Source organism: Lissotriton vulgaris, chromosome 5 (assembly GCF_964263255.1).
Source record: "Lissotriton vulgaris chromosome 5, aLisVul1.2, whole genome shotgun sequence".
Lineage (NCBI taxonomy): Eukaryota > Metazoa > Chordata > Amphibia > Caudata > Salamandridae > Lissotriton > Lissotriton vulgaris.
The window spans coordinates 54,907,732-54,932,835 of NC_141693.1; the positions used below are offsets into that span (position 1 = coordinate 54,907,732).

General features: G+C 48.2%; 1 protein-coding gene across 1 annotated transcript in view; it reads right to left on the reverse strand.

The window, feature by feature from the left end:
• LOC147710136 (uncharacterized) overlaps positions 1 to 25,104 on the reverse strand; it is a 148,843-nt gene that overhangs the window by 112,696 nt on the left and 11,043 nt on the right. Inside the window, exon 2 of the mRNA XM_086920832.1 lies at positions 2,799 to 2,945. Coding sequence (XP_086776958.1) covers positions 2,799 to 2,945 — 147 coding nt within the window. The remainder of the gene's footprint in view (positions 1 to 2,798; positions 2,946 to 25,104) is intronic.

Genomic DNA, 25,104 nt, shown 5'->3' on the forward strand with positions numbered 1-25,104 from the left:
GATAGCCCTGCTGTTTCTGCCCTGAGCAGGTGAGATCTGTGTAACCTGACAGATAGCTCTGCTGTTTCTGGCTGAGCCTGTCAGAGCTGTGTAACCTGACAGATAGCTCTGCTGTTTCTGGCCTGAGCAGGTGAGATTTGTGTAACCTGACAGGTAGCTCTGCGGTTCCTGGCCTGAGCCTGTGAGATCTGTGTAACCTGACAGATAGCTCTGCTGTTTCTGGCCTGAGCAGGTGAGATCTGTGTAACCTGACAGATAGCTCTGCTGTTTCTGGCTGAGCCTGTGAGATCTGTGTAACCTGACAGATAGCTCTGCTGTTTCTGGCTGAGTCTGTCAGAGCTGTGTAACCTGACAGATAGCCCTGCTGTTTCTGGCCTGAGCAGGCGAGTGCTGTGTAACGTGACGGACAGCTCTGCTGTTTCTGGCTGAGTCTGTCAGAGCTGTGTAACCTGACAGATAGCCCTGCTGTTCCTGGCCTGAGCAGGTGAGATCTGTGTAACCTGACAGATAGCTCTGCTGTTCCTGGCTGAGCCTGTGAGATCTGTGTAACCTGACAGATAGCCCTGCTGTTTCTGGCCTGAGCAGGTGAGATCTGTGTAACCTGACAGATAGCTCTGCTGTTCCTGGCTGAGCCTGTGAGATCTGTGTAACCTGACAGATAGCCCTGCTGTTCCTGGCCTGAGCAGGTGAGATCTGTGTAACCTGACAGATAGCTCTGCTGTTCCTGGCTGAGCCTGTGAGATCTGTGTAACCTGACAGATAGCCCTGCTGTTTCTGGCCTGAGCAGGTGAGATATGTGTAACCTGACAGATAGCTCTGCTGTTTCTGGCTGAGCCTGTCAGAGCTGTGTAACCTGACAGATAGCTCTGCTGTTCGTGGCCTGAGCCTGTGAGATCTGTGTAAGCTGACGGATAGCCCTGCTGTTTCTGGCCTGAGCCTGAGAGATCTGTGTAACCTGACAGATAGCTCTGTTGTTCCTGGGCTGAGCCTGTGAGATCTGTGTAACCTGACAGATAGCTCTGCTGTTCCTGGCCTGAGCCTGTGAGATTTGTGTAACCTGACAGATAGCTCTGCTGTTCCTGGCCTGAGCAGGTGAGATCTGTGTAACCTGACAGATAGCTCTGCTGTTCCTGGCCTGAGCCTGTGAGATCTGTCTAACCTGACAGATAGCTCTGCTGTTCCTGGCTGAGCCTGTGAGATCTGTGTAACCTGACAGATAGCTCTGCTGTTCCTGGCTGAGCCTGTGAGATCTGTGTAACCTGACAGATAGCCCTGCTGTTTCTGCCCTGAGCAGGTGAGATCTGTGTAACCTGACAGATAGCTCTGCTGTTTCTGGCTGAGCCTGTCAGAGCTGAGTAACCTGACAGATAGCTCTGCTGTTTCTGGCCTGAGCAGGTGAGATTTGTGTAACCTGACAGGTAGCTCTGCGGTTCCTGGCCTGAGCCTGTGAGATCTGTGTAACCTGACAGATAGCTCTGCTGTTTCTGGCCTGAGCAGGTGAGATCTGTGTAACCTGACAGATAGCTCTGCTGTTTCTGGCTGAGCCTGTGAGATCTGTGTAACCTGACAGATAGCTCTGCTGTTTCTGGCTGAGTCTGTCAGAGCTGTGTAACCTGACAGATAGCCCTGCTGTTTCTGGCCTGAGCAGGCGAGTGCTGTGTAACCTGACGGATAGCTCTGCTGTTTCTGGCTGAGTCTGTCAGAGCTGTGTAACCTGACAGATAGCCCTGCTGTTCCTGGCCTGAGCAGGTGAGATCTGTGTAACCGGACAGATAGCTCTGCTGTTCCTGGCTGAGCCTGTGAGATCTGTGTAACCTGACAGATAGCCCTGCTGTTTCTGGCCTGAGCAGGTGAGATCTGTGTAACCTGACAGATAGCTCTGCTGTTCCTGGCTGAGCCTGTGAGATCTGTGTAACCTGACAGATAGCCCTGCTGTTTCTGGCCTGAGCAGGCGAGTTCTGTGTAACCTGACGGATAGCTCTGCTGTTTCTGGCTGAGTCTGTCAGACCTGTGTAACCTTACAGATAGCCCTGCTGTTCCTGACTGAGCCTGTGAGATCTGTGTAACCTGACAGATAGCTCTGCTGTTTCTGGCCTGAGCCTGTGAGATCTGTGTAACCTGACAGATAGCTCTGTTGTTCCTGGGCTGAGCCTGTGAGATCTGTGTAACCTGACAGATAGCTCTGCTGTTCCTGGCTGAGCCTGTGAGATCTGTGTAACCTGACAGATAGCTCTGTTGTTCCTGGGCTGAGCCTGTGAGATCTGTGTAACCTGACAGATAGCCCTGCTGTTCCTGGCTGAGCCTGTGAGATCTGTGTAACCTGACAGATAGCTCTGCTGTTCCTGGCTGAGCCTGTGAGATCTGTGTAACCTGACAGATAGCTCTGTTGTTCCTGGGATGAGCCAGTGAGATCTGTGTAACCTGACGTATAGCTCTGCTGTTTCTGGCCTGAGCCTGTGAGATCTGTGTAACCTGACAGATAGCTCTGCTGTTCCTGGCCTGAGCCTGTGAGAGATAGCTCTGCTGTTCCTGGCCTGAGCCTGTGAGAGCTGAGTAACCTGACAGATAGCCCTGCTGTTCCTGCCCTGAGCCTGTGAGAGATAGCCCTGCTGTTCCTGGCCTGAGCCTGTGAGAGATAGCTCTGCTGTTTCTCGCCCGTGAGATCTGTGGCACCCGTGGGGCTGCACTGTGGATTCTGGCTTGACCGCAGGATGTACACACACTATCAAGTGGGAGGCATTCGGCACGGCTCTGAGCTATGTAGTCGTTTGTAATGGATGTACGACGATACATCTTACCCTGTGTCCGCGGCGTCCTCAGGGTGCACTTCCCGCCCGGGTCTTCCTGGTACTTGGCGAGGCAGGGTCCGCATTCCCGGGATCCGGGGGCGCAGGGGTAGCGCCGGTCCAGGAGACAGGAGAGCCGGCTGGGGCACGGAGACACGTCTGGGTGCAAGGAGACAAAAACACAGGGTGGTCACAGGTGCAGACAGAAGACGGGGCCATGGCACTGGGAGATCTGGGTATCTAGAGGGATAGCTCTGCTGTCCAAGCCCTGGCACTGGGAGATCTGTGTATCTAGAGGGATAGCTCTGCTGTCTGAGCCCTGGTGCTGTGAGATCTGGGTAACTAGAGGGATAGCTCCGCTGTCTGAGCCCTTGTACTGGGAGATCTGGGTAACTAGAGGGACAGCGCTGCTGTCTGAGCCCTTGTACTGGGAGATCTGAGTAACTAGAGGGATAGCTCTGCTGTCTTAGCCCTGGTGCTGTGAGATCTGGGTAACTAGAGGGATAGCTCTGCTGTCTTAGCCCTGGTGCTGTGAGATCTGGGTAGCTAGAGGGATAGCTCTGCTGTCTCAGCCCTGGTGCTGTGAGATCTGGGTAGCTAGAGGGATAGCTCTGCTGTCTCAGCCCTGGTGCTGTGAGATCTGGGTAGCTAGAGGGATAGCTCTGCTGTCTCAGCCCTGGTGCTGTGAGATCTGGGTAGCTAGAGGGATAGCTCTGCTGTCTCAGCCCTGGTGCTGTGAGATCTGGGTAACTAGAGGGATAGCTCTGCTGTCTGAGCCTTGATACTGTGTGATCAGGGTAACTAGAGGGATAGCTCTGCTGCCTGAGCCCTGGTGCTGTGAGATCTGGGTAACTAGAGGGATAGCTCTGCTGTCTGAGCCTTGATACTGTGTGATCAGGGTAACTAGAGGGATAGCTCTGCTGTCTGAGCCTTGGTACTGAGAGATCTGGGTAACTAGAGGGATAGCTCTGCTGTCTGAGCCTTGGTACTGTAGGTATTTCTAACTACAGGGATAGCTCTGCTGTCTGAGCCTTGGTACTGTAGGTATTTCTAACTAGATGGATAGCTCTGCTGTCTGAGCCTTGGTACTGGGAGAGCTGGGTAACTAGAGGGATAGCTCTGCTGCCTGAGCCTTGGTACTGTAGGTATTTCTAACTACAGGGATAGCTCTGCTGTCTGAGCCTTGGTACTGTAGGTATTTCTAACTAGATGGATAGCTCTGCTGTCTGAGCCTTGGTACTGTAGGTATTTCTAACTACAGGGATAGCTCTGCTGTCTGAGCCTTGGTACTGTAGGTATTTCTAACTACAGGGATAGCTCTGCTGTCTGAGCCTTGGTACTGTAGGTATTTCTAACTAGATGGATAGCTCTGCTGTCTGAGCCTTGGTACTGTAGGTATTTCTAACTAGATGGATAGCTCTGCTGTCTGAGCCTTGGTACTGTAGGTATTTCTAACTACAGGGATAGCTCTGCTGTCTGAGCCTTGGTACTGTAGGTATTTCTAACTACAGGGATAGCTCTGCTGTCTGAGCCTTGGTACTGTAGGTATTTGTAACTAGAGGGATAGCTCTGCTGTCCGAGCCTTGGTACTGTAGGTATTTCTAACTACAGGGATAGCTCTGCTGTCTGAGCCTTGGTACTGTAGGTATTTCTAACTAGATGGATAGCTCTGCTGTCTGAGCCTTGGTACTGGGAGAGCTGGGTAACTAGAGGGATAGCTCTGCTGCCTGAGCCTTGGTACTGTGTGATCTGTGTAACTAGAGGGATAGCTCTGCTGTCTGAGCCTTGGTACTGTGTGATCTGGGTAACTAGAGGGATAGCTCTGCTGTCTGAGCCTTGGCACTGTAGGTATTTCTAACTAGATAGATAGCTCTGCTGTCTGAGCCTCGGTACTGGGAGATCTGGGCAACTAGAGGGATAGCTTTGTTGTCTGAGCCTTGGTACTGGGAGAGCTGGGTAACTAGAGGGATAGCTCTGCTGTCTCAGCCTTGATACTGTGTGATCTGTGTAACTAGAGGGATAGCTCTGCTGCCTGAGCCTTGGTACTGGGAGAGCTGGGTAACTAGAGGGATAGCTCTGCTGTCTGAGCCTTGGTACTGTGTGATCTGGGTAACTAGAGGGATAGCTCTGCTGTCTAAGCCTTGGTACTGTGTGATCTGGGTAACTAGAGGGATAGCTCTGCTGTCTGATTCTTGGTACTGTAGGTATTTCTAACTAGAGGGATAGCTCTGCTGTCTGAGCCTTGGTACTGTAGGTATTTCTAACTAGATGGATAGCTCTGCTGTCTGAGCTTTGGTACTGGGAGATCTGGGCAACTAGAGGGATAGCTTTGTTGTCTGAGCCTTGGTACTGGGAGAGCTGGGTAACTAGAGGGATAGCTCTGCTGTCTCAGCCCATATACTGTGTGATCTGTGTAACTAGAGGGATAGCTCTGCTGCCTGAGCCTTGGTACTGGGAGAGCTGGGTAACTAGAGGGATAGCTCTGCTGTCTGAGCCTTGGTACTGTGTGATCTGGGTAACTAGAGGGATAGCTCTGCTGTCTGAGCCTTGGTACTGTAGGTATTTCTAACTAGAGGGATAGCTCTGCTGTCTGAGCCTTGGTACTGTAGGTATTTCTAACTAGAGGGATAGCTCTGCTGTCTGAGCCTTGGTACTGTAGGTATTTCTAACTAGAGGGATAGCTCTGCTGTCTGAGCCTTGGTACTGGGAGATCTGGGCAACTAGAGGGATAGCTTTGTTGTCTGAGCCTTGGTACTGGGAGAGCTGGGTAACTAGAGGGATAGCTCTGCTGCCTGAGCCTTGATACTGTGGGATCTGTGTAACTAGAGGGATAGCTCTGCTGCCTGAGCCTTGGTACTGTGGGTATTTGTAACTAGAGGGATAGCTCTGCTGTCTGAGCCTTGATACTGTGTGATCTGTGTAACTAGAGGGATAGCTCTGCTTCCTGAGCCTTGGTACTGGGAGAGCTGGGTAACTAGAGGGATAGCTCTGCTGTCTGAGCCTTGATACTGTGTGATCTGTGTAACTAGAGGGATAGCTCTGCTGTCTGAGCCTTGGTACTGGGAGATCTGGGTAACTAGACAGGTAGCACTGCTGTTTGAGCCTTGGTTCTGTAGGTATTCGTAACTAGAGGGATAGCTCTGCTGTCTGAGCCTTGGTACTGCAGGTATTTGTAACTAGAGGGATAGCTCTGCTGTCTGAGCCTTGGTACTGTAGGTATTTGTAACTAGAGGGATAGCTCTGCTGTCTGAGCCTTGGTACTGGGAGATCTGGGTAACTAGAGGGATAGCTCTGCTGCCTGAGCCTTTGTACCGGGAGATCTGGGTAACTAGAGGGATAGCTCTGCTGTCTGAGCCTTGATACTGTGTGATCTGGGTAACTAGAGGGATAGCTCTGGTGTCCGAGCCCTGGCACTGTGTGATCTGGGTAACTAGAGGGATAGCTCTGCTGTCTGAGCCCTTGTACTGTGAGATCTGTGTAACAAGAGGGGTAGCGCTGCTGTCTGAGTCCTGATACTGTGAGACCTGTGAAGCTCGAGGGATAGCTCTGCTGTCTGAGCACTGGTGCTGTGAGATTTGGGTAACTAGAGGGATAGTTTTAGAAGTAGGGGACCCCTATATATTGAATGAACCTGCTATACATAGGGAAGTACAATCAGTTTGGAAAAGGTCTACAGCTAAGTAAACAAATAACAGTGAATGAACTAAATGAATAACCTAAAGAATAATGGAAGAAACCCACATGGAGAAGACTAATCACCAAATTGATAGAAAAATTCTTTAATTTTTTTTAATATAAATCAGTATTTTTGTTATATAATTTTAGATTTCATGCTGTTAGATTTTTTAAAAATAATCAGTTATGAATACAACAGCTACATAGAAATTCATAAAAAACATGACAAACATAGACATGGCCTTAGACAAGAAAGACAATGGAGGCAAAGCGGTAGATAGGGACTACGCGCGTTTCGGCTTGTCAGCCTTCATCAGGTAACCGTCTATTGCACTACAATTGAAAAAATGGGTGATACTCATTAATGTACAGTGAGCATCACAAAAAACTAATAGATCCACCTATAGATATAATCTCACTCAAGAACACATATATATAATTAAAGACACAAATGGCAAAGTAAAAAGAGTGATAGCTCTGCTGTCTGAGCCCTGTTCATATAGACGCATTGTCTGAGCCCTCATGCTATAAGATCTGTGCATGCAGTGAGAGAGCGCTGCTGCCTTAGCCCTGCTCATATAACAATTATGCGACATGAAGGGTAGCTCTGCTGTCTGCACTCTGACAGCATAAGATCTGTGAAAGCTGAGAGATAGCTCTGCTCTCTGAGCCGGGACAATATAAGGTATACCCGGCCGTATTGCCTGAGTTCCCATACTATAGATGTATATAACTTGAAGATAGCTCTGCTGTCTAAATCGTGACGGGAGAGCAAAGAAAGGCTTGGGTCCTGTCTCTGTCCGGCCTGGACCACTATCATGAAGTAAACAACAAAGAAGCCGGGCAGTGTGATTTCTTACTCTAAATGCACCACCTAGTGAAATAAACTACTAGGCTGAACAACCATTTGTGTTGAATTAATGCATTTTTTGATATAAAGATATTTTGCAAAAAAAGATTATTTTGCAAAAAAAGTTTTTGGCATCAAAATGAAACACAGTATTTACACCAATACACAAATACATTCAGTCAAAATACAACATATACAACTCAGTGAAAAAACAAAGCAATTGTCACAGTAATGTTAAAAAAGACAACTAAAGAATGCCTCAAACGACTCAGTTGTTGAGGCACCAGTCCTAAATGCAAAAACACAAGTGGGCTAGCTACTTCTTACAATGGCCTACTTGTAAACACCTCCACAAGATACACATACAGATTTGTATTGAAGTGCTGTGACAGGAAATAACACCTAAACTACTACGTAGTTTCCTAGTGTATTAGTTGGTTCCTATCAGGCCTATAATGTTTTGTATCTTGGAGGTGAAAAACGCCGACGTGTTTCGAACCCAAAGCAAATCTGCGGGTTCTCCTCAGGACAGGGACTGGAGGGTCGTTGTCGCTGTGAAATGATAATTAAAAATGATATCAGTAACGAAACTACCTCTCAGAAACCACTCTCTCAGACTCAGACTATAATTCAAATAAATGTACCTTGTCGGTGAAGGGTAAAAGATGCTCCCTGTGAACAAATGAGGTGGAGACAATTGTTAGGGAACTTGTGAGGCTGCGCCCAACACAGTGAATAAACTTGTGCACCCCTATTGTCAAAAACATACCTAGTCAGTATGCTTGTGATGCAGAAGCGGATGCCGGCACACGATGGAGACTCACAGTAGAATCCTACGGGGGCTCCCTGGAAGACAGTGGGGGACCTGAATTAATGTCCGTAACGTGTCTGCCTAAATAGCTGAACTGTTTAGTGAAAAACAAAGTCCTACCTTGTTTACGGGACGGACGCTTGTTTGTGCTGCGCGCGTGTGTGGCAGCAGCCGCCGCCGCACGGGTTAGTCAGCTGCAAGAGCAATGAGCATGTAATTACAGGTCTGTTATATCTGGCATTATCTCCGCTAAAGGATGAGGGCCGCACAATGGCACTTACTGAGCGGGGGCAGAAGACGTTTCAGTCCGACACCTCACTGCTTCTGAAAGGACAGGCACGTGAACCTGAAGGGGCGTGTCTGCGAGTATTTAATCTGACCGTCATCCTGATGTATACTGGGAGACGTAGTTCGCTCATGCGAGCCAAGTCAAAACGCTAAGTAATATGGGCTGCTAGTCAGCAGGGGTTCTGTTTGTCTAAAGGGAACGTGCCGATGTGTCTGGCAGCGTAGTGTACTGCAACAAATTTATTTATAGGGTATGAACTACACCAGTCATGTGAGCAGCAGGGACAACCAGCAGCGGCACGCTGCGCAGATAAGAGTTCGTTAAAAAGTCATTAAAGATTGCTGAATTCATTAAGATCATTCAGTCCAGACATGGCAGTGTCAAATTTCAAAATGAGGTACGCCTCTTTTTGTGCCAATCGGTCATCTGGATCACCACCGGCGCCTGTGATGTTTTTAATACTTGCCAAGATTGTCCATCTGAGGTCGCTGGTCAAATGTTCCTTCTTTATGAAGTGAGACACCAGTGGTGCTGTCAACACTTTGTTATTGATCCGGGATCTGTGTTGAATTATGCGTTGACGCACTTCCTGCGTGGTTTTGCCTATGTACACTTTCCCGCAGGGACAGGTTATTGCGTAGACTGCATATTTCGTTTTACAATTTGTGAAGTCGTCATGTCGCCAATGTTTGTTTCCATCTGTGAAGTGTGTTCCTTCCACTGTGAGGCTGCACGAAATATGCAGTCTACGCAATAACCTGTCCCTGCGGGAAAGTGTACATAGGCAAAACCACGCAGGAAGTGCGTCAACGCATAATTCAACACCACTGGTGTCTCACTTCATAAAGAAGGAACAGACTGCCATGTCTGGACTGAATGATCTTAATGAATTCAGCAATCTTTAATGACTTTTTAACGAACTCTTATCTGCGCAGCGTGCCGCTGCTGGTTGTCCCTGCTGCTCACATGACTGGTGTAGTTCATACCCTATAAATAAATTCGTTGCAGTACACTACGCTGCCAGACACATCGGCACGTTCCCTTTAGACAAACAGAACCCCTGCTGACTAGCAGCCCATATTACTTAGCGTTTTGACTTGGCTCGCATGAGCGAACTACGTCTCCCAGTATACATCAGGATGACGGTCAGATTAAATACTCGCAGACACGCCCCTTCAGGTTCACGTGCCTGTCCTTTCAGAAGCAGTGAGGTGTCGGACTGAAACGTCTTCTGCCCCCGCTCAGTAAGTGCCATTGTGCGGCCCTCATCCTTTAGCGGAGATAATGCCAGATATAACAGACCTGTAATTACATGCTCATTGCTCTTGCAGCTGACTAACCCGTGCGGCGGCGGCTGCTGCCACACACGCGCGCAGCACAAACAAGCGTCCGTCCCGTAAACAAGGTAGGACTTTGTTTTTCACTAAACAGTTCAGCTATTTAGGCAGACACGTTACGGACATTAATTCAGGTCCCCCACTGTCTTCCAGGGAGCCCCCGTAGGATTCTACTGTGAGTCTCCATCGTGTGCCGGCATCCGCTTCTGCATCACAAGCATACTGACTAGGTATGTTTTTGACAATAGGGGTGCACAAGTTTATTCACTGTGTTGGGCGCAGCCTCACAAGTTCCCTAACAATTGTCTCCACCTCATTTGTTCACAGGGAGCATCTTTTACCCTTCACCGACAAGGTTCATTTATTTGAATTATAGTCTGAGTCTGAGAGAGTGGTTTCTGAGAGGTAGTTTCGTTACTGATATCATTTTTAATTATCATTTCACAGCGACAACGACCCTCCAGTCCCTGTCCTGAGGAGAACCCGCAGATTTGCTTTGGGTTCGAAACGCGTCGGCGTTTTTCACCTCCAAGATACAAAACATTATAGGCCTGATAGGAACCAACTAATACACTAGGAAACTACGTAGTAGTTTAGGTGTTATTTCCTGTCACAGCACTTCAATACAAATCTGTATGTGTATCTTGTGGAGATGTTTACAAGTAGGCCATTGTAAGAAGTAGCTAGCCCACTTGTGTTTTTGCATTTAGGACTGGTGCCTCAACAACTGAGTCATTTGAGGCATTCTTTAGTTGTCTTTTTTAACATTACTGTGACAATTGCTTTGTTTTTTCACTGAGTTGTATATGTTGTATTTTGACTGAATGTATTTGTGTATTGGTGTAAATACTGTGTTTCATTTTGATGCCAAAAACTTTTTTTGCAAAATATCTTTATATAAAAAAATGCATTAATTCAACACAAATGGTTGTTCAGCCTAGTAGCTTATTTCACTAGGTGGTGCATTTAGAGTAAGAAATCACACTGCCCGGCTTCTTTGTTGTTTACGTCTAAATCGTGACGTCACACCTCTGCCTGACCTGAGAGATCACCCTGCTGGGAGTGGACCTCAAGAATCGTATCCTTCTTAACAGGGGCTCCGACCACAAGACCCCCGAAGACACCCCCTCTCTGGCCCCCTCCAGCTGCGGGTCCGTCAGACCCTCATGGGCCTGTCCAGGCATCCCCTGCAGTGAGGGACAAGGACAGTACTGGACAAGGAGGAACCGTGGTGCTTCCGAGAACTGGTGAAATCAGGTCCGTGTCAGGTGCTGTCCACAGTGTTCACAAGGGGCAGCTCTCACAGGAAGGCAAGAATTCTCTTGCCCGAGAGGCATTAAATCCAAGAACATTGTGTTAGCTGATAGTGCTACAGTGTTAGAAACCAAGAAACACAGAGCCAACTGATGCAGAATCAAACCTTTACAAGAGCCTTGTCTCAGGGTCAGACTCACATCCATCCTTGGGGTTCACCTCTGGTGGAACCCAGACCCAGATCCATTCTTCCGCCACCAACCTTTTTCTACCTTCCGGAGCTTCCAGCCTGACACAAGTACCAGTTCCAGTTCCTCGCCCTCGAGTGTCCAGGGCCTCCCCTACTCAAGTTATGCTCTGACTCCGCTGGTAACCCCTGAAAGGATTTATGGAGATTCCAATAAGGTTGCCATGTTTTTCAATAATTGCAACTTCATTTTTTGAGTCAACATTGTGCCTTGAGTGGCGAGTGGTTAGTTGTGGTGTTTGTGCTATCCTGTTTTGGAGGGAAGCTGCCTCATGGTCAGTTTCCTTGGTCGAGAGGGGTGATTCGTTACTCTGTGAACATAACTCTTTTAAAGATACGTTGATAACATTAATTCCAAAAAGTACCTTGCCTAGGTCGGAGGACAATAAGTTACTAACCCTGAAACAGATAAGTCCAGCCATAGTGTCTTATCTTTCTTCATCCTATCAGTTGTGTGCTGCGGCAAGCTGACCTGAGGAGAAGCGAGCCACACTGTTCTGCGATGGGCTATAAGTAGAGTTAAAAGGCTTGTTGGCTCAAGTGGTAAGTTTACTCCGATCTGTTCTGGTACCACCAGGAACTTGTTGCACTGTCTCTTTCTACTTCACTGAAGATTTACCTAGGTTCAGGATAGGTTTTAACACCATTTTAGTAGTGGTAGGCCATTCCACTACACTGGCCCGCCCTAACCCTTAGCAAGTCAACTAGCTGCTACCTTTGCTCCAGAAATAGTCTCACTTTACGCCATACCCTCCTGTATAATTACCGATAGAGGGGCAAAATATATCTCTCAGTTTTGGAAACACCTTTCTGTTGAGACTAGGGCAGAGACCCACTTATCATCCCCAGACACATGGCCAAACTGAGAGGAGAAACTAGATTTTACAATAGTATTTATGTTGTCAACTCTTACAAGATGCTGTGGATTTAAATCCATTCTGTTGCTGGCTGAGTTTGCCTATAACAAAGCTCATCATTCCTCATTTGGGGTTTTCCTCCTTTTACTGTAATCAAAGTTATTATCTCATAATTATGGGACTTTCTGATAGCAAGCAAGGTGTACAGTCTCGACGTTCCTTCAACTGGGCAGAACGAGGGTCTAGACAGGATGCGTCTTTGGGTCTTGTAGTCAGAACACCAATCCAGAAAAGTAAGAATCTTTAGCTCCCCTCTTCCTTCGAGGGGGAAAGTCTCTCTCAATGTAATAATATAGGGGTACTGACCTAAACGTTCTCTGAGGAAGGAATTAAGCCTTGTATGAGAAGTAATTACTCAATCCTACAAGGAAAACAAGTATGATTTACTAAGAATGGTTTTCCTAACACCCCTTACCCTGCTCTCATCACAGATTCTATTCTTAGAAGACCTCAAACTTACCCTCTTACTAATTCTCCACATGACAAGGAATGGAACTCCAATCTGGAACCACAACCTTGGAGAGTACCTCACTAGAGAGGGAATGGAGCTAACTACAACAAATCAGTAACAACATCTAAACTTTGAGTTCCCATCTCCAAAACGAATACCTCATTCGGAATAGGAAACAACTCATCTGTCTAAAGCAATGAGATTAGAATTAGAGCTTCCTGAGCTACTCCCACTAATACTCTACCTCATTCAGGGGCAGGAACTGTCACTGAAGAGCCAAAAACACCCACAGAGTGAGGTAAAAGTATGGCAAACAAAAAGATCCCCAAGCTGAACTGACTACACATAGAGCTCCTTCGAAATAAATAGATCAAATATTTCCTAATTGTCCAACACCTTGCCCATCAGAAGATAACAGCAAAAAGGACAAGAAATTAATTGAAGGCTCAGATCTGTTGCTGGCAAATGATTGCCCCAAAAGAACACAGCAAGGTAGTCATGGACGACTGCCAGTGCAAAGCTGCAAACTTCCCAGTTCCATGCCAGGCTAGGTAATCCAGTCCTTAGCATTCTGGGATTTGTACTCCTGGTTTTCCAGTGGGATCATATAAAATGACAAGTCCCAGAATTCTAAGAAAAAAGAACTGGCCAATCTAGTCACACATGGAACGGGTCAGCTACTACAACCACAATGGGTCGGCTACTACAACCACAGCAGGCCAACTACTACAACCACAGCAGGTCAGCAAAAGCCTCAATGGGTCAGCTACTACAATCACAGCTGATAGGCTATTCCAGCTACAATGCATCAGCTAGTACAACCAGATTGCACCAGCTAATACAACCAAAATGGATCAGCTGCTACAACCACAATTGATCAGCAACTACAGCCACAACTAGTCAGCTACTACAGCCACAGCGGGTCAGCTACTACAGCCACAGCGGGTCAGCTACTACAGCCACAGCGGGTCAGCTACTACAGACACAGCGGGTCAGCTACTACAGCCACAGCGGGTCAGCTACTACAGCCACAGCGGGTCAGCTACTACAATCATAATAGGTCAGCTACTACAGTCACAGCTGGTCAGCTACTACAGCCACAACTGGTCAGCTACTACAATCATAATGGCCAGCTACTACAGCGATAACTGGTCAGCTACTACAGCCACAACTGGTCAGCTACTACAGCCACAGTGGATAAGCTACTACAATCATAATGGGCCAGCTACTGCCATCTACTGACTTTGCCTAAAGAGGAGGAGCTGTTCGCTGGGATCATCGTCTGCTGTTCTTTTCCCTTGGGGTTCTGCCTGCTGCTCCCCGGACCCGCTTCGCGGGTCCCGCTTTCGTGGACCTAGGAGGGGAAGAGCCTGATTTCCAACTAGCGCTTGAGGTGCTGAGGTCTCGAGAGGCGAGGGGCAGATTGGCAGCAGGGCTGCGAGCGCTGACGCAGGGACTCCATCTCCCAGGAGTCCCTGCACGACCAATTTGCACCACCTGGTCCGCTCTCCCTGCCTGCCCCGCCCCTTGACCACATAGGATTTAAAACTGCTGAGTTTCCTTCCTTCGTGGGATACTGCCATCTACTGACTTTGCCTAAAGAGGAGGAGCTGTTCGCTGGGATCATCGTCTGCTGTTCTTTTCCCTTGGGGTTCTGCCTGCTGCTCGCCGGATCCGCTTCGCGGGCTATTCCAGCTACAATGCATCAGCTAGTACAACCAGATTGCACCAGCTAATACAACTAAAATGGGTCAGCTGCTACAACCACAATTGATCAGCAACTACAGCCACAACTAGTCAGCTAGTACAGCCACAGCGGGTCAGCTACTACAGCCACAGCGGGTCAGCTACTACAGCCACAGCGGGTCCGCTACTACAATCATAATAGGTCAGCTACTACAGTCACAGCTGGTCAGCTACTACAGCCACAGCTGGTCAGCTACTACAGCCACAACTGGTCAGCTACTACAATCATAATGGCCAGCTACTACAGCGATAACTGGTCAGCTACTACAGCCACAACTGGTCAGCTACTACAGCCACAGTGGATAAGCTACTACAATCATAATGGGCCAGCTACTGCCATCTACTGACTTTGCCTAAAGAAGAGGAGCTGTTCGCTGGGATCATCGTCTGATGTTCTTTTCGCTTGGGGTTCTTTCCCTGGGGTTCTGCCTGCTGCTCGCCGGACCCGCTTCGCGGGTCCCGCTTCGCGGACCTAGGAGGGGAAGAGCCTGATTTCCAACTAGCGCTTGAGGCGCTGAGGGCTCGAGAGGCGAGGGGCAGATTGGCAGCATGGCTGCGAGCGCTGACGCAGGGACTCCATCTCCCAGGAGTCCCTGCACGACCAATTTGCACCACCTGGTCCGCTCTCCCTGCCTGCCCCGCCCCTTGACCTTCTCCCACCCCTTATAGCAGGCATAGCATACCGCTGCGCGGGAGCGCGCGGGAGCGTCCTGGGAGAAGCCCGGGCAAAGGGCGGGCCGTTTGAGGCAGTTAGAGACCGAGTAAGACCGGACCGGGCCCCCCCTAAGTTCGTTGATATTATGTTATAAAGCCTTGTGTGCATGTCTTCCTACCTCCAGTATAAAACTCTTGTATATTGCTTTTATACAGCTAACTGGTTGGTTTATTACCTTCTATCTAGTGATAATGACCACACGAGGTAGCAGGAGCAAAACTGCGGCTGAAGGGGGTCAGATAGTAGGACCCATAGATAATTTTCTGATAAAGGCGAATTCCTTTATTGACCAAGGCATTGCTGATCTTGAACGCAGAGTTTCTCAAGACCTAGCTGCTGCCCTCCAAAAACGATCTTCTTTGGGCAATATAGCTACTGCCAAAACCCCTGATCAGACCAGAAAATCCTCTCTGATAGAGGTTTACGCTGACGTACATAGCCTCCCAAACGTGGTGGACTTATCGGCATCGGTATGCCTGACAGATTCCCAAATTAGCCTGGAGCTGGAAAAAACCCCAGACCTATCACTGCATACCACACCAGAGGTAACAAGAGAGTTGAGAGGAAAGAGGGAGGGGGCTGTTAAGAAAAGAAGGAACCAACAGAAAACTAAAAGGTCAAAAAAGATACATGAGTCCGCAAAGCACCAGGGAAATAATTTAAATAATTTTGTACAGAAGAAGGGGGGTAACAGAAATAAAAATTCACTAAATCCTGCTACAAGTGAGTCACCGGGAAATATGCCCACTGATATTTTAACTATCCCGGTAGGGGGTGAAAAGGGAAAAGAAATTGAAATCGAAAGAGGGGTAGATAACCAACTTCTAATAAGAGTGGGTGAGTTAATTAAATCCTACATCTCTCCTTTAGAAATTGTTTTGCTACGTATTGAAAAACAATTAGCCGAATTAGTCAGTGTCTCCAAAAGGAAAGATCCATTAACATCTGGGATATCAAAACTAGGGGGAAGTAAACTGTCAACAAATAAACCTGTTGTTTCACAGGTAACAAAAGTAGTGGCTGCAGGGCAAACAATATCGAAATCTCCTGCTACAGCAGCAGTGGCAGAGAAGAAAACCACTGAAAAATCCAAAGACCCTGTTGTTCAGGATAAGGTGATCAGCAATACCCCCATAGCACCTACAAAGAATGATACTAGGGACCAATATAGGAAAATGTCTTATAATAGATTTCCCGCTAATCTCCCCCCAAAGGCTTGTCCCTTTGTGGTAGTGTTGACCGGTGTTCCCGAGCTGTCAGATACCACAGATGAACCTCCTTGGGCATTAATGAATAAGGTCCAACACTGGCTCAATAAGAATCGTCCTTTATCATCTTATCGGTCTAGCCAGATTTTAACAGTTCGTAGAGTCCCCTGGGTGGGCCATGGAAAGAAATTGATTGAGGGAGACTGCATACTGGTTAATTTTAAGGACCCCTGTACAGTGAACCATATTTGCTCATGGGGTCCCCGATACACTATTGAAGGGATAGGTATAAAACGTCTTTCATTTTTTTTATCCCCCAGGGACCAACAATGACTTAGGCTATGATCAACACTGGCAAAGAGTAGGCCACCGAGCTTTGGATAGAGAGTGGGAGGTTTGGGGCAGTAACCCCATTAGATACACTACTAGGGCAGATTGGGGAGGAAATCCCAATAGATATCCCATACAGGATCCATCCTTTAGGGGCCACTGGAGAGTAATTCCTACTTCGAACAGATATAGTTGTTTGAGATGGTGGACTGACCACCAACTCCATGTGGGTGCCAGACAGGTATTTGGATGCAGTCTGCTGGTATTTCACCAGAGGGTGAAAGAAATAGCCCCCGCCAGGTAGAATCTATCCCATTGGCTTCAGGTAGTAGCCCATTGGTAGCAACCCTGGGAGCTGACGAGATAACTTAGTCACAAACTTCTACACATATGGAGGATCCAGATAGTATGATTGATGGCCACTTATTCCGCCTGATTTCGTGGAATATAGCTGGTCTGTCAAGGAGACTAGAGGACCCGGTATGGTTAAGATTTGTAGAATCTTTCGATATAGCCTGTGTCCAGGAGACATGGTGCAAGGGGTCCCCTGGTTTGGATGGCTACCAATGTTCTAATGTTGCCGCAGAACCCTCACAATCCTGAAGAGCTAAGGGTGGCCTTATGACAGCCATCTCTGTAAAACATGATAGTTTAAGAATTGACACATTGGTGTCGTGCCCTTGGTTTCAATTACTTTTGATTAAGGATTTATTTCTGATTCCCTTACTCTTAATTAATTGGTATTACAATATATTTGACCCTCAAATCACAGTGGTTATACAAAAATTACAGGACGAGATTGTTAAAGTAACAAATAGTATATCTCCTCTTTTCATCATGTGGGTAGGCGATTTTAATTGTTGTTTGTGTAAGCGTAGTGGTTCGAGAGTCTGTGGCCTGGTAGATTCAAATGAGCAGCCGTTTGCACATTTTAAGCATTCAAAGCAAGGTGAGGCCCTAAATAATATTATAATTATTAACGACCTCTGCGCTCTAGATATGCCCAGTTTCTCAAGACCTTTGAGTATTCCTACCTTCCATGGAGTGGGAGGTTAGATGAGTGTTATAGATTTTGTATTAGTCTCTAGAAAATACATTCATCTTATTAACGATTTTCAGATTCAGGTTAATCCAGCAAGTGATCATAACCCACTCGTCCTGAGTCTGTGCCCTGTGTTTAAGAGAATGCTGGTTGTAGAACACCCAATTAAGTTTAGTCAGAACAAGGGGGTTACTTTAAGATGGGATAAGGTAGACGCAAAACTCTTAGAGATGGAGATCTTTAAGAAAAACAAACAAAGGTTTGAAGCCTGTCTAACGCCCTCAAATGAGCCAGATGTAATAATCGATAACTTTGAGGCTCTTTTAACAAATGTGGCCTCCCATCTCTTGAAACCTATGGGGGAAAAAAGGGTAATACCCATAAATGGTTCGACTCCGAATGCTCTAAAGCGCCATCTAGTCTAACGAAAGCTTTACGTCAAGTGCCTCGCGATAGGGGTTTGGCTAGAGTAGCAAGGAAAACTTATAGAGATGCAATCACCAAACGTAAAACTGAATTAAAAAGACAAGCATGGGACGATTTGGGTAGAGCCTCAGATTTAAAGGATAGTCGACTATTTTGGGAGGTCATAAGTCGTCCTTTCTTAAAAAGCGACGAAAAGGATACCTTGCAGATTCATATTCCAGGGAGCATATGGGAGGCTCATTACGGGGGAATTTTTAACCCAAAGGGGGCTCCTCTCGTAACCTGTCCTGAAGGGCTCCCCGATATAAGGAGGGAATCAGCAGTCACACTCAGCCTCTCAACCTCACGAAGTGGATCAGCAACTGCGCGGACGAACTCGCCCCACTGAGGACCCCGCCCAGCAGACCCGGCAGCAAGAAAGCCCCATGGTTCACCGACGAACTCAAGAGCTCCAAGAAGAACTGCCGAGCCCTCGAGAAAGTCTGGAGAAGGGAACCAACACCGGACAACAGGACCTCCTTCAAACTTGCCACCCGGAAACACCACCAGCTGATCCGCGCCGCCAAGAAAACAGCATTCAAGGACCGGTTGGACAACAATGCACACAACTGCAAGGAACTCTTCAACATCGTGAAAGAGCTTTCCAACCCCAGCGCAGGAAACAACGACATCACCCCATCGCAAGACCTCTGCAACTCCCTCGCTTCATACTTCCACAACAAGATCGCGGACATACACAACAGCTTCAACAACCAACCAACGCACACCATGACCGAACAACCACCCCCCACCACCACCCTCCACGCCTGGACCCCGATCAGCACCGAAGACACCATCCGCACGATGAACTCCATCCACTCCGGATCACCGACCGACCCCTGCCCTCACCACGTCTTCAACAAGGCCGACGCTGTCATCGCACCCCACCTGCGAGACATCATCAACACATCCTTCGACACCGCCACCTTCCCTGAGAGCTGGAAACACGCCGAACTCAGCGCTCTACTCAAGAAACCAACAGCGGACCCCACCGACCTCAAGAATTACCGCCCCATCTCGCTCCTCCCGTTTCCAGCCAAAGTCATCGAGAAGACCGTCAACAAGCAGATGGCCGCTTTCCTCGAGACGAACGGATCCCTCGACCCCTCACAGTCCGGCTTCCGAGCCAACCACAGCACCGAGACCGCCCTCATCGCCGCCACCGATGACATCCGAGCCCTGATGGACAACGGAGAAACAGCGGCCCTCATCCTCCTAGACCTCTCCGCGGCATTCGACACGGTCTGCCACCGCACCCTAGTACGGCGCCTCAGCAACGTCGGAATCCAGGACAAGGCGCTGGAATGGATCATCTCCTTCCTCGACGGAAGAACACAGAGAGTCCGCCTACCACCGTACAAGTCAGAGGCCACCGAAGTCATCTGCGGCGTCCCCCAAGGATCATCTCTGAGCCCCACCCTCTTCAACGTCTACATGAGCCCCCTCGCGGCCATCGTACGCAAACACAACCTCAGCATAATCTTCTACGCCGACGACACCCAGCTGATCCTCTCCCTGACCAACGACCCCGCCGCCGCCAGAGCCAACCTACACGAAGGGATGAAAGAGGTAGCCGAGTGGATGACGACCAGCCGCCTGAAACTGAACTCGGACAAGACGGAGGTCCTCATCCTGGGCTCCTCTCCCTCCGCCTGGGACGACTCCTGGTGGCCTCCCGCCCTGGGCACCGCACCCAAACCGACAGACCATGCACGCAACCTGGGCTTCATCCTGGACTCCTCCCTCTCCATGACCAGGCAAGTCAACAACGTCTCCTCGGCATGCTTCAACATCCTACGCATGCTACGGAAGATCTTCTGGTGGATCCCCACCGAGACCAGGAAGACCGTCACCCAGGCCCTCGTCACCAGCCGACTGGACTACGGCAACGCCCTCTACGCCGGTACCACCGCCAAGCTCCAGAAGAGACTCCAGCGGATCCAGAACGCCTCAGCCAGACTCATCCTCGACATCCCACGAACCAGCCACATCTCCGGACATCTGAGAGACCTTCACTGGCTCCCCGTCAACAAAAGAATCACCTTCCGCCTCCTCACCCACGCACACAAAGCCCTACACGACCAAGGCCCGAGCTACCTCAACAGCCGAGTCAACTTCTACGCTCCCAAACGCCACCTCCGATCAGCCAACCACGCCCTCGCCGCCGTCCCCCGCATCCGAAGAGCGACTACAGGAGGAAGGTCCTTCTCCTACCTGGCCGCCAAGACCTGGAACTCCCTCCCTCCCGACCTGCGCCTGACCCAAGACCACCTCTCCTTCAGGAAGAAGCGGAAGACCTGGCTGTTCGAGCAGTAGCGGCTCCCCCCCCCCCCCCCCCCCCAGCGCCTTGAGACCCTACGGGTATGTAGCGCGCTTTATAAGTGTCACTGATTGATTGATTGATTGACTGACTCTTTCTGAGGTACAGGCCGCACTTAGAAGGGGGATAGCTTTGAAAGCTCCAGGGCCGGATGCAGTGCCATTGGCCTTGTTTAAATATAACACAGATGTGTGGGCACCCCTTTTATTACTTCTGTTTAAAGCAGTTGTGGTCGGCCGCATCTCGACTTCATGGCAAGAAGCGGTATTGGTCCCGATAATTAAAAAAGGTAACAAATGTGACCCTAACTGCTATAGACCAATATCGCTAATAGATGCGTCCTGTAAATTAATGGGTAGAGTGATTCTGGCCCGTTTAGAAACTTGGGCCAAATCTAATGGTATTATTGTTGAGTCCCAATATGGGTTTAGGAGGGGAAAGGGCACTAATGAGCAGTGCCTAAATCTGGCGCTGATCATGGGTAAGTACATGAGAGCCAAGCGTGGCTGTGTCCACTTGGCTTTCATGGACTTATCCAGTGCCTTTGATACTGTTTGCAGGGGAAAATTATGGCAGATGATGGAATTCATTGGGTTTGAGGAGCCATTGGTTACCTTACTTCGTAGACTCCACGCTGCAACTACAGTAAAGGTTAGAATCAGTCCTACAGGTGAGATGACAAAGCCCATACCATCGACTGAGGGTGTCCGCCAGGGGTGTATACTGGCTCCTTTTTTGTTCCTGGTCTACACCAATGGGTTGGAAGCCTTTCTGTTGGAAACCTGTGCTGATTTTCCACAGGTAAATGGCAAACGTATATCGATGTTATCTTATGCGGATGACACAGTCTTAATGACCCTAACTGCAAATAGCATGCAAACTTGTTTAAATGCTTTTGAAACCTTCATGCAGGGGTTAGATCTAAGGGTCAATTTTGCCACGTCCTTTGCCATGGTCTGTGGCCTGAAAGGGGTAAAAACCCGCAGGCTTGTGGTAAGGGACTCGATTATTGCAAAAGTTGATAGCTTCAACTACCTGGGGAATCTATTCCATAAAACCTTAAGCTGTGATCCGTTAACATCAACGCGTGTACAAAAAGCTACCCAATCTATTGAGGCTATTTTTCGTTTCTCTAGCAAACTGGGGCAAAAACCGGTTGTAGAATTGAAATCCCTATACAAAGCAAAATGCATCCCGGTTGTAACATACGGTGCGGGTGTATGGGGTACGCAATCCTGCAACAATATCCAAGTAATGGAAAACAAGTTCATAAAACGCCTCTTATGTGTTCCAAAAAGTACCTCTAACATATTTTGTGACACTGAGGCAGGCTTAAAATTTGTGAGTGACATCATCCATGTTTCCCCCTTACTGCTTTGGATTAAGGTTTGGCGCTCAGATGACCTGAAACTAACTAAGGAAATGCTACTAGACTGTCTTAAGCTTGAGCATTATGATAAGATCCCATGGCTATCATATGTCAAGGATACCTTCCTTAGGATAGGTTTGGGCCATATCTTCTCGGAAGTTGAGACTATTGGCGCTGAAACAAAGCAACTAACTAAAGAGGCCTATCGCTCAGACTTAGGTATGTTGCGAACCAGCGAGAATGCGGTCTACCGTAGGGGGAGGTTGTACCATCAACCTTACCTTTCATATATAGGGCAGACACAATGGCGTTTTTACTTAACTAGGTTCCGTTTGAATACATTACATTTTCTGTTTGCATTTCCACAACAGGTGGGCTGGTGTGAGAGTTTACCCTTGTGTGCTTGTAACAACAAAGTTTCTCAAAACACTCTCCATTTAATACTTTTTTGTTCCCTGTACAAAGATCCAAGGAGTAGATTTATTAGACCAATTCTGTTATCTCTTGGATCCCGTTATTATAAAGAGGGATATGAACACCTACTCTCACTATCAACTCCAGCAATATGCAATGCTGTTCTTAGTTTTATCAGAGTAGCACTTAGCATTAGAAACCGATATTAATAATTGTCATGGATTGTTGATTCCCTCAAATGCGATTAGTTTAGAGTTGGGCACCAATATTCATTTATTGTATCTGTACTGGTAAAGTGTTTCTTTTAATATACATGAATTCTTTTAAATCGATTTATAAATCATGTATTGAAATTTATAATGTCTGGAATACTATTGCATGGTTCTTTTAAATTGTATAATATGTTATGTTATACTTTTATAATTCTGTTTCTATGAATCGAAATAAAGTTTCAAAAGTGAAGGGTCAGCTACTACAGCCACAGCGGGTCAGCTACTACAATCATAATGGACCAGCTACTACAGCCACAACTAGTCAGCTACTACAGCCACAACTGGTCAGCTACTACAGCCACAACTAGTCAGCTACTACAGCCACAGCGGGTCAGCTACTACAGCCATAGCGGGCGGGCTACTACAGCCACAGCGGGTCGTCTACTACAATCATAATGGGTCAGCTACTACAGTCACAGCTGGTCAGCTACACAGCCACAGCGGGTCAGCTACTATAGCCACAGCGGGCGGGCTACTACAGCCAAGGCGGGTCAGCTACTACAATCATAATGGGTCAGCTACTACAGTCACAGCTGGTCAGCTACTACAATCATAATGGCCAGCTACTACAGCCATAACTGGTCAGCTATTACAGCCACAGCGGGTCAGCTACTACAATCATAATGGCCAGCTACTACAGCCATAACTGGTCAGCTATTACAGCCACAGCTGGTCAGCTACTACAATCATAATGGCCAGCTACTACAGCCATAACTGGTCAGCTATTACAGCCACAGCGGGTCAGCTACTACAATCATAATGGCCAGCTACTACAGCCATAACTGGTCAGCTATTACAGCCACAGCGGGTCAGCTACTGCAATCATAATGGCCAGCTACTACAGCCATAACTGGTAAGCTACTACAGCCACAACTGGTCAGCTACTACAGCCACAGAGGGCCAGGTGCTACAATCATAATGACCAGCTACTGCAGCCATAACTGGTAAGCTACTACAGCCACAACTGGTCAGCTACTACAGCCACAGAGGGCCAGGTGCTACAATCATAATGGCCAGCTACTACAGCCATAACTGGTAAGCTACTACAGCCACAACTGGTCAGCTACTACAGCCACAGAGGGCCAGGTGCTACAATCATAATGGCCAGCTACTACAGCCACAACTGGTCAGCTACTACAATCATAATGGGCAGCTACTACAGCCATAACGGGTCAGCTACTACAGCCACAACGGGTCAGCTACTACAATCATAATGGGCCAGCTACTACAACCACAACGGGTCAGCTACTGCAATCATAATGGGCCAGCTTCTACAGCCACAACGGGTCAGCTACTACAATCATAATGGGCCAGCTACTACAGCCACAACTGGTCAGCTACTACAGCCACAACGGGTCAGCTACTAAAGCCACAATGGGCCAGCTACTACAACCACAACGGGTCAGCTACTACAATCATAATGGGCCAGCTACTACAACCACAACGGGACAGCTACTACAATCATAATGGGCCAGCTACTACAGACACAATTGGTCAGCTACTGCAACCACAACGGGTCAGCTACTACAATCATAATGGGCCAGCTACTACAACCACAACGGGTCAGCTACTACAATCATAATGGGCCAGCTACTACAACCACAACGGGTCAGCTACTACAATCATAATGGGCCAGCTACTACAACCACAACGGGTCAGCTGCTACAATCATAATGGGCCAGCCACTACAACCACAAAGGGTCAGCTACTACAATCATAATGGGCCAGCTTCTACAGCCACAACTGGTCAGCTACTACAGCCACAGCGGGTCAGCTACTACAATCATAATGGGCCAGCTACTACAGCCACAACTGGTCAGCTACTACAGCCACAACGGGTCAGCTACTACAGCCACAGCGGGTCAGCTGCTACAATCATAATGGGCCAGCTACTACAGCCACAATGGGTCAGCTACTGCAACCGCAACAGGGCAGCTACTGCAATCATAATGGGCCAGCTATTACAGCCACAACTGGTCAGCTACTACAGCCACAACGGGTCAGCTACTACAATCATAATGGGCCAGCTACTAAACCACAACGGGTCAGCTGCTACAATCATAATGGGCCAGCTACTACAACCACAACGGGTCAGCTACTACAATTATAATGAGCCAGTTACTACAACCACAACAGGTCAGCTACTACAATCATAATGGGCCAGCTACTACAGCCACAACTGGTCAGCTACTACAATCATAATGGGACAGCTACTACAACCACAACGGGTCAGCTGCTACAACCATAATGGGACAGCTACAACAACCACAACGGGTCAGCTACTACAATCATAATGGGCCAGCTACTACAACCACAACGGGTCAGCTACTACAGCCACAGCGGGTCAGCTACTACAGCCACAGCGGGTCAGCTACTACAATCATAATGGGCCAGCTACAACAACCACTAACGGGTCAGCTACTACAATCATAATGGGCCAGCTACTACAACCACAACGGGTCAGCTACTACAATCATAATGGGCCAGCTACTACAACCACAACGGGCCAGCTACTACAATCATAATGGGCCAGCTACTACAACCACAACGGGTCAGCTACTACAATCATAATGGGCCAGCTACTACAACCACAACGGGTCAGCTAC